Here is a 15482-nt window from a genome sequence, read left to right as displayed (position 1 = left end):
GACATGGTTTATGGCTGTATGTTTACACTTCTGTTGTCAACAATGTTAGTAGATGTCTTTGAACAACTATCTCTTCAGCTTTTTGCTATTAATGATCAGCAGTGAGAAATAATATGCTTGAACAGCATAAGTATATGTAAATGATAGAGGTCTTCTGATACACAGCCAGGACTCTACTCAGTCAATATTTTTACAAGATGACAGTTCTCAGAAAGGTAGATGGCCTTAATTATCCATCACAACTGAACTATAAACAGGACCCCACTTAAATAATTTATTAATTGTTACTCACGTTTATAGCCATTAGCACATTTGTGTTTTGACCATAAAATGTAGGCTAAGAACAACTGAATTTGCTGTTAGGAAATACTCAGGTCAAGCAAAAAAGTCAAAGTGAGATTAAGCATATCAAAGAGCATCCTCATAAGAGGAGTTTGTGCCAGTACCTTCATTTTTCTATGAGTAGGAAGAAAAGTCCTCGAAAATACAACTCTAGATATCACCAAAACAAAAAGATTCTCTTTGTCTCTCTCTGTCTCTTTGGCTGTCTCTGTCTCTCTCTCTTGGTCTCTCTCTTTCCTCTCTCTCCTCTCTCTCTCTCTCTCTCTCTCTCTCTCTCTCTCTCTCTCTCTCTCTCTCTCTCTCTCTCTCTCTTCTCCTCCTCTTCCTTTTTTTGAAATATGCCAGAAAATGTCCATGTGGGTAGAAAAGCAGAGAATGAAGCAGTAGTGTGCTTCAAATACATTCTAATTGCCATTTTATCTGAGGGGATTTTCAAATACAATATCAGATATTAAGTTTTATTTTCTTTTTGATTTTTCCATTATAATTTTTTTATTATATTAATGGAATTAATTCTTCGGATAAACCAGAATACAAGAGTATAAAAATCTTTTCCTATTAACCTCAGACACATGTGCAATGAGGTTCCTTAATTGAGTCATTTCCCCCCACTTTCATCAACGAAAGGAACAGAGAGGTGAGAGTGGAAGGCTTAGTGGGGTAGCCCTCATGATTATCACAGTTCTACACTCAGGGATACAAATGACACTTCCACATGCTGATTCTATAATATGTGTAAGCTTTATTTAAAGCAGCATTCAAAATTAATCAAACTCCACCCCATAGAGCTACTTCAAAATCTTCCATTTGAATTAGAAAAAAAAATGTAATTAGTAATCATCCTTGTTAGCTCATCTCCAGCAGGGAGAAAAATTGCTAAGGATTAACAGCTTTCTGATCAGTAGGGTTTCAAAAACTATCTTAATGGATGTTTTACATTCTAAAAATGTAAAATAAAATAAACTGCCAGGGGAACCAAATATTCTTCCAGAAGGAAATGTCTTTTTTTTTCCTATATAGCTGAAATGAAATTGCAATAATTGAGGGAAGGTAATTGGTTTCTAAGTTAAAGAGGCACCTGGGATTTTTCAATTCCAAGTGTGTCCATTGACAGGATGAACATTTCTTTTTACTAATAACTTGACCTGAAAGACTTTGAATTAAAAAAAAAATGAGACTGTCAACATAATTCTTCTAAACTATATTTTGTGTGGTGTGATCAAACATTATATGTGATATGAATGGCATTTTGCATATAAAGATGTCCTGCAGGGAATTTTTTAGATTGAGTGGATATTTTTCAGTTTAAACTAAAAAGTAAAAATGCGAAGAAAGTACATATATATGCATATGTACGCACATTGTATATTCTCCTAAAATGTGTTGGAATATCCTCAATAGCTCCAGCATTACCTTTTACCTTCTCCCAACATCTACTATGCTACCATGACTTCAACTCCTTACAAAAACATAATTTGGACATTTTTTTCTCTCCACATAATAAAAACTAAATAAAATTGTGTTATTTGGTTAATAGTGACCCAGTTTCTTACTCCTGTGTTCCAATATCCTCTAATTCCTCTGTCTCATTCATAAGTGAAATAATTTGGTATAGTTGAAATTGTGTTGGGTTTGGAGTCAGTTGGTTTTCTAATTAAAATGGTTGGACAGAGGTTCCCAAACTTATTTGGCCTACCACCCCCTTTAAAAAAATTGCTCAGTGCCACCCTGGAAATCTTTCTTTAACCTTTTAATTATTTTTTTTTTTAGTTTGCCATTTCAAAAAATATTTTTTTAATGATGCATCTTAAATTTAATAATTTGTTGCAAATTTGTGGATTTTTTTCCTCCATTGAAATTTTGATGATGCAACACTGTATCATGTAACCGTGTACTATATAGTGTATATTATTGTATTGTAAACAAGTCATTACATGCACATATTTCTGCTAGACTTCATGCTGGACTTCTGATAATGTGGGACATGCTAGCTTAACAACACTTGCTTGTTAAGACCTGTCAGCAAACTTGACCACTAATCAGTTATAACTTGAATTTTGTGTGTTTATTTAGAAAATACCTAAACTTTAATTCTGTTACACAACAAATGAAACATGTAGGAATGGTTTGTCAAAATTTTCTTATGTTTTCTTATACTCCCACCACCCCCTTATTTTTATTCAATATCTCTCAATTGCACAAGAGGCTACTACTGCCCCCCTGGATCATTCCAGTGCACCCCAGGGGGTGGTATCTTCCACTTTGGAAACATATGGACTAGATCATTGCTAAAATCTCTTCCACTGTAACATTCTATGACTCTCTGATTCTAATCTTACTTCTATCACTTGGTAACCCTAAGCATTTTCAGTAAGTCATATAACTTCCCTAAAACAGTTTCTTCATCATTAAAATGTGGATAATAAAAACCTTCTTGTGGCTCTCATCCCAGGATTATTTTAAAGAAAAGTGTAGCACCAGGATGGCTACCCCACCTCTTCCTTTGGAAGTGCTCAGGTATTATCCTTGTTTAGGAACATCAAAGCTGGATGTGGTCTTGTGATCCTTGTTGAGCGTGCCCCAAGGCAGTATGGGCAAAGGTACTATTAAAATAGCAATAACATTTAGTAGAGCTTGCAGATGAACAGGATGAAGCTCTTTTACCTCAGCAAGAATGTTTGCTATGGTATGGGCTAAGCACAGTCTTAGCAAGAAAGCAGTTGTCTCTATTGATTAGCTGTTGTCAGTAGAAGCAGCCAAGCATCAATTATATTACAACTAAAATCACTACTATTGCTTGGCATTCTCCAATATTCAATAAGATAATCTTAAATCCATGTAACAACTTACTACTTGATAAAGCTTTATTGTGGCTAAATGACCATGGTGGTAGGCCCACAGAGAAGCTATCCTATTAGAAGCTGTAAGAAGGGTCAGGTGACTAGGGAGAAATTTGGAGGGTACAAAAATGTAAAATAATGATTTAAAAAACTTCAATGTTTAAATTTTTGTGTGCATGTTGACAGCACATGCCTTCTTTCAGCAGGCTAGATACAACTTAGTGCAGTATCTGATTAGCAAGAATATTTAATTAAAGTGGAAAGCTATTTTAATAACATTTAATAATATTTTAATAACACCCACCTGTGAGCCACTATAGTAACTAATTTTCCCTCTTGCCCAACTAAATTTGCTCTAATTACTTTTTAAAATGCATTTTTAATGACTGGGTCTTCCTATTTCACCTAGGCTGGAAGTACAGTGGTTACTCACAGGCTTAATTCTACTGTTGATTGGCAGAATAATTTTGATCTACTCCATTTCCAGCCTCGGCAGAATTGTCCCTCTTTGGACAATTTGTTGTTCTTCTCCTATCATTTCTAGAGGCTCACCATATTGATACCAGACTTGGCAGAGAAACCTCTTTTACTTATCCCATTGATGCTCAGAACTCCAAAGCTCAAGAGATCTGCCAACCTCAGTCTCCTTGGTAGCCAGGATTACTGGGGCAAACCACCATGCTCAACTTCTAATTAGGTCTTGTATTACTTTCCTACATAGTGTAATAGACAGAATGCTAGATATTGAGTCAAGTGGACTTGGTTCAAATCCTGTTTCTAACATTAGCAACGTATGTGACTTTCATCAAATCATTTAAAACCTTTGGACCTTAGTTCCTCATCAATAAAACGAGGTGGCTCCCGTTATGGTCTCTAATAGCCTTTCAATTCTGAGAATATGACACTATGGAAATTGCAAAGTTTATTTGAGGGCATGTTTTGTGCTGCTCTCCCTGGGTGCCCAAATGGCTGATTATAGCTTTGGTTCTACTCAAAATAAGTTTTACTCCACTGAATATGCAAATTGGCTTAAACATCAATAAATCAAAGCCTGGGTAGGCTATTGATTTCGCGTCTATAATTTTAGATGGAATTGAATTTAAACAAAGATTTAAGGTGACTTTCTTTTTTTATTTAAAATTTTAAATCATTCATAAAGCAAGCTTCCAAAGCTTCTGAATTTGAATCTTGACCTGATAATATCCAGTGTTATTGAATGTGTTTTGTTACATAGGGATAGCGGGAAGAAACATGTAGAGAAATTTCTTCTAATTATTGTGTTTTACTTAATTTTCATAAACTTCATTTCTATTAGAAACAACTGAGACAAAGTGGATATGCCTTGTTAAAAAAAAATTAACAAAAACTATATTTTAAGGATGTTAATAAAAGGTAAAAGTGAAAGGTGAAGGATTTACAAAGCTTGATGAAAGAATGGGTTAAAAATTGAACCCAAGATTTCATTGATTTTGAGGACTCTCAGATGAAGAAGCTTCCTCTATCAATGCAGGTGAGCACCTTCTCTGCAATTAGTGGACTCTGGAATTGACAGGTCAAGTGAATTGCCCATAGTCACACAGCCAGTATATATTGGAATTGGAACTTGAATCCAGATTTTACTGGCTCAAAGGCCACAGCTATCTACTATGTCAATTAGGAAAAAGAAAGGAAAAGGAGAAATGACAAGGTTCATTTAGGGAAACAGAATATGAACAATAAGAAATATGAAAATGATAGACAAGAGAAAGCGTTGACCATAAAAGATTTGTCATATATAACCATTTCAGTCTCTTTGCCAAGAAAACCCCAAATGGGGTCACAAAAATGTCAGACACAAGTGAAACACGTAGACACAGACACACAAACAGACACACACACACTGACTCAAGAAAGAGTTTTGAACGTGGCTATTTGGCTGGGGTTTTTTTAAATCTAAGTTTTGGAAGACAACTTTACATATACATTTATACCATGAACTCCAAGATGGCTCTAATAATTACATTGAAGAGAATAAAAACTGATTTTATAGGCAGGGTTTTAATTGATGCCGTTTATTATCTATTTAACAGAGTTTCCACCTTACCTCAAGAAGCAGAATTCAAAAATCACTCCTTAGAGCTGACAAAAAGTATTATAATAGCTGCTTAATTTGTTGATTGTTGGTAATAGTTTAAAAATCCCACTAAGATGTATTAAGTATCTACTATGGGCAAAAGACAATGTGCTAAAGGAATACCAAAATTTTAAAAATGACACAGTCTCCACAGTGATGGCATTTGCATTCTGTTGCACTCTGTTTGGGTAGAGGGGAAGATGGCAGATACCATATTTATGTAACAAAATATCATAATACAATAATGATTATGTTTCTGAGTTTGTTTTAATTAGATAAAGGACTAGCCCATCATTTTTTTTTTCGTATCATATCTCCTATCCACATCAATTTAGTTCAGATCTATAATTGTATCTATTCATTGTCACAGCAAATAAAGGCTTTTGGGGGATAAAAAGTGCTATTGAGTCATATTAATTGGCAACTTATTGCTAGTTATTAGAACACATCATGCTAGAATCATCAAATAGAGTAATAGAGATTTAAGGGACTTTGGAAAACGTCTAGTCCAAAATCCTCCCTCAAATATGAATCTTTTTTTACATCATCTTTGGAAAGTGGTCACCACATACCTATTTGAACAATTTTAGTGATGGGGAACATACCATATTATCTATACATGCAGATATATTCACACCTACATTAATAACTATGTCTACATCTCTTTATTTATACCTATGAGGGGTAGTATACTGTAGGAACATTTGATTCAAATCTTGTTTGATACATACCTTTGATACATGCTTGAATGTCAGTGACTTTTTGTTACTGGACTTTTCAGTAGCCCAGGCACCTTAAGGACTATTAGTTGCAGAGAAGGTGCCTGTTCTTACTACACTATGCTTGTGATATTGATTTTGTGGATTATTTTCTATCTATATTTATAGATAAATATTTTATAGATACATAAACTGATGTAAACATTCTGAATGTTTGTGTGTGTGTGATCATCACCAACAACAAACAAATTAAGTAGCTATCATACTACTTTTTGTCAGTTTTAGGATCAGTGGAGTGATTCTTAAATTGTATTTTTTTAGGTAAGGAGAGAAATTCTGCTTAACAGAAAAACAAATGGCATCAGTTCAAATCTTCTGTCTATAAAATCAGTTTTTATTTTGCTTTTTTTCTCTTTAATGTAACTGTGTTAAATCTATTTTGGAAGTAATTATATAAATGTATATGTAAAATTGTCCTTTAAAACATAGAGTTAAAAAATAGCCAAGTAGCTATATTCAAAATATACCTTGCAAGGTTAGTAAATATATCAATTATATTAAATATATATCTATAAATATGTGTATATTCATTTTATAGATATATAGTTCTTTTCTTGATAAATTCTATTTTGGAAAGAAAAATACATTATTAATGCTATTCTGGAGGAAAAGGAATTATTTAAATTTCAGTTCATTTGGGAAAATTAAAAAAGGATGAGATCTCTAGAAAAGACATTTACTGCATAAAGATTCCACCTAGAAGTAGTCAGAGGTGCTAATGGTCAATACAAAATGGACCTTAGGGGGACCAGATGTTTTCAATTTTTAAAGCTATGTCTTGATGGAGGGTGGAACAGATTCTATAGGAAGTCCCAGGGCATCGTACAACACATTGCTGGCCAGCCTACAGAAGCCAAAGTCATTTAAAAAAATGGGAGAGGGTGGTGGTAGTGGTGAACTAAAGCAAGAAAGCCCATATACCTATTCCTCCTGAAGTAGAATCATTCTTAAAGTGGCAGTCCCATGTCTTATTCCTACCATAACATGTCAAGGAACGAGGACCCCCAGAATTTTCCTTAGAAACTCATGTGAAGAGATTCCTAATTTTCAGAAGTTTCTCAAATGGTTATTCTTTAAGATGCAATGACATTCAGAACATGAATCCATTGATTTATCATTATTCTTTCCTACAACCACTGCAATTAGGAAAAGCACTAGAATTAGTTAGAAGACCTCTTCATACTGAAGGGCTAAGACTCAGTAATTGGACTTTTTTAGTACTCAGCCTTCCAAAATTACAATTTTATGTCTGTAATAGCATTTGTAATTATGATATGGTTTATATGCAAATAACTGGTCCAAGTTTCTCAAAATGGTTTTATTTACTAGAGTAAGTTGTGTATTTTTTTCTTAAATTACATTTATAGTATTATATATTGGTTTAGAAAAAAATCTTTTGGGTATACCAGATTTCAAAGACAATCATGAGTATGAATTTTTTCAGCATAATATAGAGGAAAAAAATCATTAGAGATGGGAGAACAAAATTAGAACCAGATGTGTGACAATATCGGTCAATTACTTAGCATCTCTGAGCCTCAGTTTCTTAGCCTATAAGAAAAGAATAATATTGCAATGTCTTTTCACAAGATTGCTAGTAAGAAAGCATTTTGTAAATCTTAGCTCATTACATAAATGTGAAAGGATAACAATAATAATGATGGGATTTATTGTATTCTCATTAGAGAACTGGACTAAATTGATTGGCTCGATTTCATTTTGCTGAATACCTTGATGTGGTGGTTTTATTAAAATTGTTCTTGAGAAAGGGTTCACTTCAGTTCAAGTTTTAGAAAATTAATGTGGTTCCTTTCAATTTGGGTTTGCCAGTTTGCTTTAGTACACATTCCAGATTATCATAAAACTTAATGATCCGCTAAGGCATTTTGAAAAAGCTCTCCCTTAGGCTTCAGTTATTGCAACCCAAGGTTGTGGTAGTGTTTAAAATTCCATGTCTCAGTTATTAGGATGAAGAAATGAAAATATTTTCTGAGTCTTGGTCCCTGCTACAAAAGGCAAGATGCAAAAAGAAAGTAAAAAGGCTTATTTCAAGCAAGCCAGTATTTGAATTGACAGCAGAAGCATAAACAGGACCTTAATTAAGCCATTTGCTAATCTGTTTTCCCTGTAGCTGTCAAATTTGGTCTTTAGCCATGATAAATCTATTAAAATAGAACTGAAATGTTGAGGACCTGTTTTACCGTAAGTCCTAATCATTTCCTTGGGCATCTCTGCCATCTTGTGGTTCAACAAGGGATCTATCTGTACTCCAACATAATTTGTACTTACCTCCTATTAAAGATTTTTTCTTCTCACAGAACTGCAGTTCAAAGTATTTTATAAAACAACTGGACAAGTCATTAAGTGTTGTCTTAGCATGTCCAAAAGCTTCTAAAACACAGTGAACCTGTAATATAACAAAAGTTTGTTATGGACTTTGATTTTAAAAATGCATATGCTTGATGGAAGTAGGACATTTTCAATTCAGATTTCCTAATGTCTTTTTAGTTGCAACACAAGGATTCAGATGAATCATCTATGGGTTCTATGGAGCTTTGAAAATCTTTTGTTCCCTAGGTGACCTAGCTTAGAACAGTCACTTAACCTTGAAGTATGTTTGTACCAAGGAATTGCAAAGTAACTACTTCTTCCATCACTTTATAACAGGCAGTAAAACAAACAAACAAAATCATTTTTTGGAAGGGTGTCAAAAAACTCTTTTAAATTTTGGCTAAATAATAGCTTGATCTTTTCTTCCAAGTAGTGAATTTGAGTTAGCAGCAGTATGAAGTAGTGGACAGAGTGTTGGACTTTGGGTTAGGAAGACTGGGTTCAAATTTTGCCCTAGCTGTGTCACTCTAGGCAAGTCATTCAACCTCTGTGTGACTCATTTTCCTCATCTTTAAAACTGGGATAGGAAAGCATTTGGTAAATTTTAAAATCCTATACAAAGGTAAACTGCTGCTATCATCATATGCTTGTTTTCTCATGTGTTACTCCATGCAACCTGCTTGGGGAAATTCCATAAATTGAAGAAATTTATAGCTACAGCAATTCTCTTAATAAAAGTCTTTACATTTATTGACAGCTTTTGAGATGAAGTATATAACACTGTTTTTCAAAAAAGGTTCTTCTGCTTCTTTCAGCCAAGGGTGTGGCAGTGAGAGTGACCAAACAGTTCTCTAAAGAATGACAGAACCAGTGAGGGTGTATGAGGCTTTTCTCTCTCCTAGATTTCAGAAAGGATTGTTTTCACTCCAGGAAAAAATCACACTCAAATATCACTTTCTCTAACCTTAGACAAAATGAGTTTTCCTGAATGAGTCCATTTACATGTTGTTTTGGCTCTCCTAGAACTGAATTATTTAAATGACATTTTTATTTGTATTTTCTGGATCTAAACAACAATCCCCCCCCTCCCCGTGTTTGCCATATAAAAACACCTAATTCTCCCCAAACAGTTTTCAATTATAAAAGATAACAAAAATATTTTGTTTACTACCTAACAAATGGAAAGTGATATAAGATAGGGATTTGGGGTTGTAAATAGAATGTATTAATATCTTTCCCTGAATGTCTTTATACTAGGTATGTGATGTCACTTGACATGTACACTTGTGAGTTCCTAGAGATCAGAAAATGTTTTTTGATTCTTTTTATCTATAGTATTCAGCACAATGATTAGTATATGACAAGAGCTTAATAAGTGCTTCTTAGTGACTGAAAATGACTTTGAGTTGCAGTGATTTCAAAGATATTTAGAAATGTGACTAATTTTTAAACCTCTAAAACATATAGTCAGCTTCCTAGCAAAAACTTGATTGTAGGCTTGGTGGCACAGTGGATAAAGCACTGGTTCTAGAATCATGGAGGACCTGAGTTTAAATCTCATCCTCAGATACTTCCTAGCTGTGAGACCCTGAGCTAAGTCTCTTAACCCCAATTGACTCACAAAAAAGAAAAAAAAGAGGGAAAAAAGTTGAGAGTAAGAGAAATTTATTGTTATTTTTATTTTTAAAGAAAGCAAAACTAAGAGGCAAACATTAGAAAGTTTTAGTGGCTGAAGTATTGCTAATATAACTTTGAATAGATTTCATTACATCACTCTTCACAGGTAATCTCCTATTTTTGTCTTTTTACCCACTCCACTCAAGTACTATTTAATATTTTTACATATTCACATTTTTAACTAATAAAGAAAACAGAATGTAGTACCTCGCTTGTGTGTCAATTTCAATGTTTCATACTAGTTATTTAGTAAAAATAATTAAAAGATAAATATCAAATAAACTATTTTCAAATTCTTTTTACTTATTAATCTTTCACTTCTCTTTTACTTCTTATAACCTTGATTGTGACAGCCAATAAATATGCAAGGTATAAAAGTTACATTGAACTATAAAACATTAGAAAGTAGAAAAGAAGGTTGCATTTCTTTTGTATATGTTCTATTAAATGTGTATATATGTATATATATTTCTCTTACATAATAACATAGAAATTAGAAAACAACATTGCATTTATTTTGTATATGTTGTTAAAGGTGTATATACACATATATTGTACGTATATATACATGTATATATATATATATATATATATATATATATATATATATATATATATACATTTCTCTTACATAATATTGTAATTTCCTTGAGGATGGGGCCTATTTCATTTTTGCCTTTATATACTCAGTGCTTAGCACATAGTGAACACTTTCAATATTTTATTGTTGTTGTTGTTGACTGACTGATTGATAGAAGTGGTAATCAGAAGACCTGGTCTCCACTCCTGGCTATATCACTATTTACTATGCCACTTTGGGCAAATCATTCAATTTCTTAACCATTGTAAGTCTGGACCCAATGAGCACCTACTTTATAGTGTTACTGTCAACTGTGCTAGAAGCCCTTGGCTCTCTGATTCTGATATGTTATGTTCTTTATCCTAAGGTAATCACCATCATTCATTTTGTTCTTTCCTATTCTTTTGTCACAGGAGAAGTTTAACTGATTTTACGCACTTCAAGTTTGTAGTGAATAACCTCATCTGAGCCATGGATTTGGTTAATAATCTGTTTTGAATTTTTGAAATAGATTCCTATATCATTCTTCATCATAATTGTGCTATTTTTTCTTTCTCTTCCCTTATGTCCCAAATCAGCATATAATGTCTTATCATAAGATCAGCCAGTAATCAATCACACCCCCCGCCCCAACTTCTCTCCCATCTCTCTAAAATTCTCTCCTTTTTTCTTCTAGTTACCAGAAAGAACCAGCTTCTTACTGAGGGTAATCACTTTTCCCTCCAATTTGTTCCCACATATTTTGCTCTTGTTGCCATTCTGTCAATTCATCTTTAAATGCTTTCTCTGAACTGACTCCTTCCCATGTATCAACAAGAGTTTTAGGATTCTTTAAACTAAATTAAAAAGTCTTCCCTACAGGTATAAGGGGAATCTCTGTAGCAAGATTCTCAAATAAATAAGTTATTTACATGGTATATAAGGAATATATTAAAATGTGTAAGCATAAGAGCCATTCTCCTAATGATAAATTTTCAAAGGATATGAACAGGAAATTTTCTGAGAAAGAAATTCAAACTGTAAATAGCAGTATTTTAAAAAATATTCCAAATTACTAATGGAGAAATCCATTTTATTAATTAATTTTTTTATTTTTTAATTTTTATTCTCTCTTCTTTGATTTTCAGGATTTCAATTTATTTTAATTTTTAAAAATTTGATAATTTTTATTATCATTTTAGTTGTATTCTTGACTCATTGCTCTGTTCTTTTGTTGTTGTTGTTAATAAAAATAATTTAAAAATATAATTTTCCCCCTAAGGACAACTTTGGCTACATTAAATTATTTTTTGCAATGTTTTCTCATTAATTTCATTATCTTTAATGGAATTATTTGTTTTTCTATAATGTGTTTGTTGATGCAACAATTCTTTAGGATTAAGTTATTTAGTCTTCAGTTTATTTTTAATATGTCTTCAATTTATTTAATATAAATTATTATTTTATATTCATTTTGTTACACTATTATCAGTAAAGGATGGATATAGTCTTTCAGCTTTTCTGTGTTTTTGTGAGGGTTTTATGTTATAAGAAATGATTATATACAAGTAAAATACGTATACTCCTTTCTATATTCATTCAATACTTGCCAGAGGTCTATCCCATCAAATTTTTCTAAAAGTCTATTCAGGTCCTTATCCTAGTTCTGATTTTTTTATATCCATCTAGGGTTGATAGATAAAGTGAAGTTCACCACCATTATAATTTTACTGTCTATTTCTCTTCGTATTTTCATTTCATTTTAAGTACTGCGAAGCTATTTTATTGGGTGCATATACATGGAATATTGAAATCAATTCATCGTCTATATTACATTTCAGCAAAACTTAGCTTCCTTTTTAGCTAAATCATGTCTGTCTTTGCTGTTGCCTTGTCTGAAATAGATTTCTGTTAATTACAAAACACAAAAAAAAAATAGATGGAAGGATGGTACTTATGTGGAATATCACATGACTTTCAGATGAGGTCTCTATAGTGTGAGTTTTACTTAACTGTTTTCTTTTAAAAGACATTTCATGTAGAGGGAGTAGCCTGCAAGTGGTTGAAATGCTAAAACAAACATTCAAAAAATTAAAAATGAAATTTCATATTAAAACAACTCTGAAGTTCTATTTCACAAAAATTAGCCTGGCAAAGCTGATGAAAAAGGAAAAATGACCAATATTCACAAGTCTGTAGGGAAAGAGGCACATTAATGAACTATAGTTGGTAATTGCATTGATTAATTAATTAATTGGGGAATGACTAGACAAATTATAGTATATATGAATGTAATAGAATACTATTGTACAGCAAAAAATGATGGAATAGACTTTTTGGGAGAATATGTGAAGATTTATGCAGTAAAGTGAGTAGAGCCAAAAGAAAAAATTGTACAACTGTACAATTATACAATAACTAGCATTGTAAGCATTGTAAAGGTGAAAGATTTAAGAATTCTGATCAACACAGTGGATCAATCATGATTCCAAAGGACAAAGGATGAAGCATGTTACCCATCTCCTGCCAGAGAGGTAGTGGACTCAATAGAGAATAACTCATATTCTGCACGTGGTCAATGTAGGAATTTGGTTTACTTGGCTAGGTATATTTCTTACAAATCTTTTCTTTTTCTTTTTCTTTTCAATTCCCCTTCCCCTCTCCCCCTGCAATGGACAAGGGAGCAGAAAAATAGATTTTTTAAAATTAAAAATGAAATAAAAATGCAAAAAAAATGTCTGGAGACTAGATAAAAGTCTTCCCTTGACTTTTCTTTTTTATCCAGTTTCTTGGGGTAAACATGTCTAATACAGATAGCTCTACTTTCTCATTACCTATACTTTCCTCAATTATTTACCATGTGTTTCATAGCCGGGACACTACTGAACACGCCCTCTGAAATCAGTAACGCTCTCTTATTTGCAAGATTTAATGACCTTTTTCAATATTCATTGTCCTTAATCTATCTTCATCAATAAGGACTATTCCTTCCTACTAGGTACTCTTTTTCCCCTTTAGGCCCAAAGATTTATAATTTCATATTTCTCTTTTGCTGGCTCTTCCTCCTCCTCCTGGGTAATCAAAATATATGTTCTTTCGTTGTCTTCAGCCCTGTTCTCTTTTCCCTCGGTCCACTCTTTCTTGGAAATATCATTCACTTCAATAGTTCAACTACAACCTCTCATTGCCTCCTGTCTGGACTTTTATAATCAGTCTCATAAAACAATCATCTGTTAAGGGCCTATCTTGTGCTAGATGCTTAGGTTACAAAGACAAAAAAGAAACCTACAGTGAAGAAACTTACATTCTATTGAGGGGAAAATATGAACACAGATAATTAAATGTAACATAAACACAAAATAAAAACAGTTTATTGAGGGGTGCAGGATGAATAACAATGGATATAAAAAAGACGTCTTAGAGGAAATTAGTTGCACTTGAACTGTTACTTGAAGGCTGCTAGGGATTCAAAAAGCAGAGGTGAGAAACAAGAGCATCCTAAGCATGGAGGAAAGCCTATGTCAAGGCATGGCATAGGCAATATAACATTATATTGCCCAGTGAACATCAATTAAGTCAGATTGACTGAAACATTAAATGCACTGTGGGTAGAAATATGCATTCAAGGGCACTAGGAGGAGGAATAACCAGAAATAGTCTCTGAATAGTATTTCTGCCTCCTTTTCAATCAGTCTTTTGCCCTATTGGTAGTCTAATTCTTCTTATGCTTACTGGTCATGTCAATTCCCTGATGATAAATTTTAGATTCACAAGATTTAGGGCTGGACGGGACCACAAATCAATTAATTAGCCACACAATCCAACTTTTTCCTTTGCAGATGAGAAAACAAAACCAATTACTGAAGGGATTTGTCTAAAGTCCCCAGTCAGTACTTAGCAGAGTTAGTTTTTTTGTGGAAATTGCTACTGTTGCTGCTCTGTCCTGCAAACTGGGCCATCTGAGGCTATTTGGGGTAGGTGGGAGGAGAGATAAATCACTCAGATCTGCTCTTCCATGGTCCTCATTTTCGTTCTCATCATTTATCTACTCTGATAATGGAACCATTCCTCCTTACCCCAACACAGACACAGACACAGACACAGACACAGACACAGACACACACACACACGCACACACACACACACACACACACACACACACACACACACACACAAACACACACCTCTTTCCTGAGAGTTGTAATCAAATAACCACTGCCACTTCTACTGGAAAGGGTGTGTTAATGAAGTACTGTATTATTTACTCTCTCGTGAACTTTGTTACTTCCCAGATCATAATTCCCTTCCTTGAACACCATCCACCTTTATGTTGCCTTCCCCATTTGAATGCAAGTTTCTTGAGGTAGGAACTGTTTTGTTTTTGTTATCTGCCCTGGTGTTTGGCATATAGCAAGTGCTAAATAAACGCTATTCATTCATTCACTTGCATTCAAAATCATAACTCCAGCAATACAAAGTGCTGCTCCCGTTATTAGCTTCCTATTCAGACAATCAACCAATCAACTGCCAAGTATTTATGAAGCTCTTGCTATGTGATAGGCACTCTGGATACAAAGACAAAAATGCAATAATTCCTACACACGAAGAGCTAATGTGGGAGACTGGGGCATGTAGAGGTCTATATAGTATATCTTTAAGGTGAGATAACCATTACCAGTTGAGGGGATTGGGAAATACTTCATGTAGAAAGAATGCTACATCCTGAAGGAAGAAAAGAATCTAAGAGGTAATAGTACATTCCAGGCAAGGGACTAGTGCTTGGAAATGCATAGGGGGGAAAGTTGGAATGGTATATAGGAGGAACAGAAAGTAGGCCAGAT

At 33.5% G+C, this 15482-nt stretch overlaps 1 protein-coding gene across 1 annotated transcript in view; it reads right to left on the bottom strand.

Annotated features, from left to right (window-relative positions):
* Positions 1–15482, bottom strand: part of MYO16 (myosin XVI) — a 675300-nt gene that overhangs the window by 384219 nt on the left and 275599 nt on the right. The window contains exon 14 of the mRNA XM_036754583.1: positions 8364–8481. Coding sequence (XP_036610478.1) covers positions 8364–8481 — 118 coding nt within the window. The remainder of the gene's footprint in view (positions 1–8363; positions 8482–15482) is intronic.

The sequence above is a fragment of the Trichosurus vulpecula genome, chromosome 4 (genome assembly GCF_011100635.1).
Source record: "Trichosurus vulpecula isolate mTriVul1 chromosome 4, mTriVul1.pri, whole genome shotgun sequence".
Lineage (NCBI taxonomy): Eukaryota > Metazoa > Chordata > Mammalia > Diprotodontia > Phalangeridae > Trichosurus > Trichosurus vulpecula.
Note: the sequence above shows the minus strand (reverse complement) of the source record. Positions and strands in the feature narration are given on the sequence as shown.